General features: G+C 48.5%; 1 protein-coding gene across 8 annotated transcripts in view; it reads right to left on the bottom strand.

Moving 5' to 3' along the window:
• heatr5b (HEAT repeat containing 5B) overlaps positions 1 to 7,500 on the bottom strand; it is a 114,393-nt gene that overhangs the window by 34,623 nt on the left and 72,270 nt on the right. For all 8 annotated transcript variants that reach the window (XM_082965723.1, XM_045702260.2, XM_082965722.1 and 5 more), the window contains 5 exons: positions 7,460 to 7,500; positions 6,922 to 6,990; positions 3,985 to 4,164; positions 407 to 650; positions 1 to 173 (listed from right to left, as the gene is read on the bottom strand). The exon at positions 1 to 173 is cut by the window's left edge and continues 73 nt beyond it; the exon at positions 7,460 to 7,500 is cut by the window's right edge and continues 141 nt beyond it. In XM_082965723.1, coding sequence (XP_082821849.1) covers positions 1 to 173; positions 407 to 650; positions 3,985 to 4,164; positions 6,922 to 6,990; positions 7,460 to 7,500 — 707 coding nt within the window. The remainder of the gene's footprint in view (positions 174 to 406; positions 651 to 3,984; positions 4,165 to 6,921; positions 6,991 to 7,459) is intronic.

The following is a 7,500-nucleotide window of genomic DNA, read 5'->3' as shown; positions in this document are numbered from 1 at the left end:
GACTGGTGCCCCAGAAGCCTGTGGAGGGACAGCAGGGGCCTCCTCTTCCCCTTCCCCGGCCCCGAAGCTGGTGCTGCTCAGCCAGAGGGCCACAGCGTGGAGAACAGGGGCCCAGGAGCCACGGTAATGGAGACGGGCTGTGTCGATGGTCTCTGGGGTGTAGAAGGCACCACCTGAACACACACAGAACAACACAGGAAAACAGGCTTGTCAGGAGGTATTGTCCTTTTAAGAAACACAAATTCATCAACATCATGAAGAAGTTGTAGGGAGTTTTCCGGAAACAGATGAACCAAGTCTAGAAAAGCATGTTCAGTTGAGAGATTCTCCATTTAAAGGGCTTTTTAGTCCAGGCTTAATCTGTGGCTTAAGACTGGCCATAGTGTTGAGTTGTGGTGTTGTGTACCGTCAGGGGGCAGTTGGCTAGAGAACTCAGCAGGCAGTGTGAGTAGAGCGTAGTCTCTGAGGACAGCCAACCACAGCCGAGACAGAGACGGTAGTTCAGGCTGCACCAGCATAATCAGGCTATCAGGAGGAAGAATGTCCGCTCCCACCTCCTCCTCCTCCTCCTCTTCCTCTCCTCCTGCCTTCACCTCCTTCACCGGCCGAGACTCTGCTTCCTTCTTTATCTTCATGGCCACCACATACACCTGAAAGGGGGGAGGGAGAGAATGAGAGCACGGGAGAGAGAGAGAAGAAAAGAGTTGGCGAGAGAGAGAGACTAACTATGTTTTCATCCAACCTGTTTGTCAGTAAAGAACGTAAAACATGTTATGACAGGACTCATGGCCTGATGGAAACAGCAAATGTCGGTAAACTTAAAATGTCCACAAAACACGCTGGACAAGGTGGGATATTTTTTTTTATCTTTAAAATTAAATTAAGTCCTTATCTGTTTTATAGGTCTACCTCCATTAGCCTGCACGCAGCAAAGATAAACGCGATCAGAGGCCCACTAAAACAGCATTGCCCCCCTCAAGGTTCTGAGCCTGCCTGGTAGGGTTGGTTCTAGAGTTCAATCTTGGTTTCATCAGACCAGAGAATCTTGTGTCTCATTAAGTTGCCCTCATTAAGTTGCCCTTTGGCAAACTCCAAGCGGACTGTCATGTGCCTTTTACTGAGGAGTGGCTTCTGTCTGGCCACTCTACCATAAAGGTCTCTCTCAGGTCTCTCCAGAGATGTTCGATTGGGTTCAAGTCCGGGCTCTGGCTGGGCCACTCAAGGACATTCAGAGACTTGTCCCGAAGCCACTACTGCGTTGTCTTGGCTGTGTGCTTAGTGTCATTGTCCTGTTGGAAGTGAACCTTCGCCCCAGTCTGAGGTCCTGAGCGCTCTGCAGCAGGTTTTCATCAAAGATCTCTTTTTGTTCCGTTCATCTTTCCCTCAATCCTGACTAGTTTTCCAGTCCCTGCCCACAGCATGACGCTGCCACCACCATGCTTCACCGTTTTTTTGTTGTTGATTTTTTTATTTTACCTTTATTTGACTAGGCAAGTCAGTTAAGAACAAATTCTTATTGACAATGACGGCCGACCGGGGAACATTGGGTTAACTGCCTTGTTCAGGGGCAGAAAGACAGATTTTTACCTTGTCAGCTCGGGGATTCGATCCAGTAAACGGTGTAAATGTGTCGACGTGTTTGAGGTGTCGGCAGCTGCAGCAGGCTATTCTGGTTGAGCGTGGCGACATACTGTTTAAATTTTATCCACAACTCTCTGTCCATCGCCGTTGTAATCTATTGGGAACCCAAAATGTTCCCAAACTGGAGATTTTAAAAGACGGAGAATCCTCCTGGTTTATAAACCATACCACTCACAACGGTACAGAACTAGATCCCCCATCTACAGTTTGAAATGCGGCAATTAAGATTAGAATGTTGATGACAACGAGCTCAGGTTGTTTTAACGGAACTTCATGAGCATTTATTGTTTTAAACTCAGATTTACTAAAAAGGCCCAGGCCTCCAGCCCAGCCTATAGTCTATAGAGTTACAGGCCTCCAGCCCAGCCTAGCCTATAGTGTATAGTGTTACAGGCCTCCAGCCCAGCCTAGCCTATAGTGTATAGTGTTACAGGCCTCCAGCCCAGCCTAGCCTATAGTGTATAGTGTTACAGGCCTCCAGCCCAGCCTAGCCTATAGTGTATAGTGTTACAGGCCTCCAGCCCAGCCTAGCCTATAGTGTATAGTGTTACAGGCCTCCAGCCCAGCCCAGCCTAGCCTATAGTGTATAGTGTTACAGGCCTCCAGCCCAGCCCAGCCTAGCCTATAGTGTATAGTGTTACAGGCCTCCAGCCCAGCCTAGCCTATAGTGTATAGTGTTACAGGCCTCCAGCCCAGCCTAGCCTATAGTGTATAGTGTTACAGGCCTCCAGCCCAGCCTAGCCTATAGTCTATAGTGTTACAGGCCTCCAGCCCAGCCTATAGTCTATAGTGTTACAGGCCTCCAGCCCAGCCTATAGTCTACAGTGTTACAGGCCTCCAGCCCAGCCTATAGTCTACAGTGTTACAGGCCTCCAGCCCAGCCTATAGTCTACAGTGTTACAGGCCTCCAGCCCAGCCTATAGTCTACAGTGTTACAGGCCTCCAGCCCAGCCTATAGTCTACAGTGTTACAGGCCTCCAGCCCAGCCTATAGTCTACAGTGTTACAGGCCTCCAGCCCAGCCTATAGTCTACAGTGTTACAGGCCTCCAGCCCAGCCTATAGTCTACAGTGTTACAGGCCTCCAGCCCAGCCTATAGTCTATAGTGTTACAGGCCTCCAGCCCAGTCTATATTGTTACAGGCCTCCAGCCCAGCCTATAGTCTATAGTGTTACAGGCCTCCAGCCCAGCCCAGCCCATAGTGTATAGTGTTACAGGCCTCCAGCCCAGCCCAGCGTGTATAGTGTTACAGGCCTCCAGCCCAGCCTATAGTCTACAGTGTTACAGGCCTCCAGCCCAGCCTATAGTCTACAGTGTTACAGGCCTCCAGCCCAGCCTATAGTCTACAGTGTTACAGGCCTCCAGCCCAGCCTATAGTCTATATTGTTACAGGCCTCCAGCCCAGCCTATAGTCTATAGTGTTACAGGCCTCCAGCCCAGCCTATAGTCTATAGTGTTACAGGCCTCCAGCCCAGCCTATAGTCTATAGTGTTACAGGCCTCCAGCCCAGCCCAGCCCATAGTGTATAGTGTTACAGAACTCCAGCCCAGCCTAGCCTATAGTGTTACAGGCCTCCAGCCCAGCCTAGCCTATAGTCTATAGAGTTACAGGCCTCCAGCCCAGCCTAGCCTATAGTGTATAGTGTTACAGGCCTCCAGCCCAGCCTAGCCTATAGTGTATAGTGTTACAGGCCTCCAGCCCAGCCTAGCCTATAGTGTATAGTGTTACAGGCCTCCAGCCCAGCCTAGCCTATAGTGTATAGTGTTACAGGCCTCCAGCCCAGCCTAGCCTATAGTGTATAGTGTTACAGGCCTCCAGCCCAGCCTAGCCTATAGTGTTACAGGCCTCCAGCCCAGCCTAGCCTATAGTGTATAGTGTTACAGGCCTCCAGCCCAGCCTAGCCTATAGTGTATAGTGTTACAGGCCTCCAGCCCAGCCCAGCCTATAGTCTACAGTGTTACAGGCCTCCAGCCCAGCCTATAGTCTACAGTGTTACAGGCCTCCAGCCCAGCCTATAGTCTACAGTGTTACAGGCCTCCAGCCCAGTCTACAGTGTTACAGGCCTCCAGCCCAGTCTACAGTGTTACAGGCCTCCAGCCCAGCCTATAGGCCTAGTGTTATGATTTTGTATATATGTTTTTAATGTATTTATTTGGGTTCACAGTGCAGACCGAACCAAGGTCCCCGTAACGAACGGTACCGTTACAACCCTACTGTTGTGATCAGAAAAAAGACCAATATAGACCCGAGGAGCAAAAAAATAAAATTACAGAATGTTGAGGAGGGTTTTAATACCGTAGTGAAAGTGACAGGTAGATTTACAAACATATTCAAACCATCTCACCTCAGCCCAGGCCTTCAGTACAGCCAATTTCTCCATGGTGGTAGCACTCTCACTGTACAGCTGACTAGAGGAACCCTTCCCAGCCTGCACCTTGTCCAACGAGGATACCAGGAGGTTGTGGACACGCCGAAGATCATTCAGGTCACTGACCACACCACTACCGATCCACGTGCTGCACACCTAGATGGACGGACACACAGAGAAGAAGGGAATTGGAGAGAAACGATTCACACAGGCTGGTAGAAAAACAGGGATTTCTGGGGGCTTTTCTTTCAGGAAAAGAACAAAATAGAAAAAAAAGGAAAACTGTAGAGAGCGAGACAGGGATCGTGACAGAACAAAGAGAGCCAGAGAAAGAGATCGATATCATGAGAGAGATGAAGATCGTGAGAGAGAAAGAGATCGATATCATGAGAGAAAGGAAGACCGTGAGAGAGAGAGAGAGAGAGAGAGAGAGAGAGAGAGAGAGAGAGAGAGAGAGAGAAAGAAAGAAAGAGAGAGCAATAGATTGTGATCGTCAGAGCGAGACACAAAAAGCCCTCTGTGTGAGGTGTGTCAACACTGTATCTCACAATTATGTTTACTTCCTCCTCCTCCACCACATCAGTCAGAAAGCAGAAGTATCTGTCTATCTATCAGTCGGAGCCTTGACACTGGTACACAGCGCTCTACAGCTCCACTACACAGAGAGACATGATGACTCAGCTCTGCAGTACTGAGGATTAGCTGAGACTGTCTGCTGCATACACTACACTACAATACAATACACTACTCTACACTACAGTACTCTACAACTGTACTCTACGAAAAAGAAAAAAAATAAATCAGTTTTTTTGGTTCGGGATTTTGTCTTAATGTTAACAATCCCAATTTCGTTTAAACATTTCAACATTCACACCCGTAAATCCTACTCACCGAGCTCTCACAATTATGTTCTTATCGCCACAACTTGGCTGAGATTTCCAATGTGTGCAGGCTATTCATGGTGATGTGGAGAGCCTATCAGAACAGTTACCTGGCATGCCTTAGCTGTGATGTCAGAAGGTGTATCTGGGGAGAGCCTATCAGAACAGTTACCTGGCATGCCTTAGCTGTGATGTCAGAAGGTGTATCTGGGGAGAGCCTATCAGGACAGTTACCTGGCATGCCATAGCTGTGATGTCAGAAGGTGATTAGGTGGAGAGCCTATCAGGACAGTTACCTGGCATGCCTTAGCTGTGATGTCAGAAGGTGGTTAGGTGGAGAGCCTATCAGGACAGTAACCTGGCATGCCTTAGCTGTGATGTCAGAAGGTGGTTAGGTGGAGAGCTTATCAGGACAGTTACCTGGCATGCCTTAGCTGTGATGTCAGAAGGTGTATCTGGGGAGAGCCTATCAGGACAGTAACCAGGCATGCCTTAGCTGTGATGTCAGAAGGTGGTTAGGTGGAGAGCCCATCAGGACAGTAACCAGGCATGCCTTAGCTGTGATGTCAGAAGGTGTATCTGGGGAGAGCCTATCAGGACAGTAACCAGGCATGCCTTAGCTGTGATGTCAGAAGGTGGTTAGGTGGAGAGCCTATCAGGACAGTTACCTGGCATGCCTTAGCTGTGATGTCAGAAGGTGTATCTGGGGAGAGCCTATCAGAACAGTAACCTGGCATGCCTTAGCTGTGATGTCAGAAGGTGGTTAGGTGGAGAGCCTATCAGGACAGTAACCTGGCATGCCTTAGCTGTGATGTCAGAAGGTGTATCTGGGGAGAGCCTATCAGGACAGTAACCAGGCATGCCATAGCTGTGATGTCAGAAGGTGTATCTGGGGAGAGCCTATCAGGACAGTAACCAGGCATGCCTTAGCTGTGATGTCAGAAGGTGGTTAGGTGGAGAGCCTATCAGGACAGTAACCAGGCATGCCTTAGCTGTGATGTCAGAAGGTGGTTAGGTGGAGAGCCCATCAGGACAGTAACCAGGCATGCCTTAGCTGTGATGTCAGAAGGTGTATCTGGGGAGAGCCTATCAGGACAGTAACCTGGCATGCCTTAGCTGTGATGTCAGAAGGTGTATCTGGGGAGAGCCTATCAGGACAGTAACCAGGCATGCCTTAGCTGTGATGTCAGAAGGTGGTTAGGTGGAGAGCCTATCAGGACAGTTACCTGGCATGCCTTAGCTGTGATGTCAGAAGGTGTATCTGGGGAGAGCCTATCAGAACAGTAACCTGGCATGCCTTAGCTGTGATGTCAGAAGGTGGTTAGGTGGAGAGCCTATCAGGACAGTAACCTGGCATGCCTTAGCTGTGATGTCAGAAGGTGTATCTGGGGAGAGCCTATCAGGACAGTAACCAGGCATGCCATAGCTGTGATGTCAGAAGGTGGTTAGGTGGAGAGCCTATCAGGACAGTTACCTGGCATGCCTTAGCTGTGATGTCAGAAGGTGTATCTGGGGAGAGCCTATCAGAACAGTAACCTGGCATGCCTTAGCTGTGATGTCAGAAGGTGGTTAGGTGGAGAGCCTATCAGGACAGTAACCTGGCATGCCTTAGCTGTGATGTCAGAAGGTGTATCTGGGGAGAGCCTATCAGGACAGTTACCTGGCATGCCTTAGCTGTGATGTCAGAAGGTGTATCTGGGGAGAGCCTATCAGGACAGTAACCAGGCATGCCTTAGCTGTGATGTCAGAAGGTGGTTAGGTGGAGAGCCTATCAGGACAGTTACCTGGCATGCCTTAGCTGTGATGTCAGAAGGTGTATCTGGGGAGAGCCTATCAGAACAGTAACCTGGCATGCCTTAGCTGTGATGTCAGAAGGTGGTTAGGTGGAGAGCCTATCAGGACAGTAACCTGGCATGCCTTAGCTGTGATGTCAGAAGGTGTATCTGGGGAGAGCCTATCAGGACAGTTACCTGGCATGCCTTAGCTGTGATGTCAGAAGGTGTATCTGGGGAGAGCCTATCAGGACAGTTACCTGGCATGCCTTAGCTGTGATGTCAGAAGGTGTATCTGGGGAGAACGCTGGTCTAAGAGCAGCTCCAACCTGAGGAACAATGAAGATAAACATTGAATAAGGTTTCTAGAGATAAATAGAAATACAACACATAGATCTTAATTTATCTTTATTTAGCTCCTTTGAACCCCATTATTTCTATTTCTACTTTGCACTTTCTTCCTCTACAAATCTACCATTCCCATGTTTTACTTGCTATATTGTATTTACTTTGCCACCATGGTCTTTTTTGCCTTTACCTCCCTTATCTCACCTCATTTGCTCACATTGTATATAGATATATTTTTCTACTGTATTATTGACTGTATGTTTGTTTTACTCCATGTGTAACTCTGTGTTGTTGTATGCTGTCGAACTGCTTTGCTTTATCTTGGCCAGGTCGCAATTGTAAATGACAACTTGTTCTCAACTTGCCTACCTGGTTAAATAAAGGTGAAATAAAAATATCTAAAATAAATAATGACATATCTTCATTGATTATCTGTGTTGATAGACTCACATTAGCCTGGTACTGCTCCAGGATCACGTGACCTGGGAACT

The sequence above is a fragment of the Salmo salar genome, chromosome 19, assembly GCF_965601325.2.
Source record: "Salmo salar chromosome 19, fSalSal1, whole genome shotgun sequence".
NCBI classification, from domain to species: domain Eukaryota; kingdom Metazoa; phylum Chordata; class Actinopteri; order Salmoniformes; family Salmonidae; genus Salmo; species Salmo salar.
This window is presented reverse-complemented; position numbering and strand designations above follow the sequence as displayed.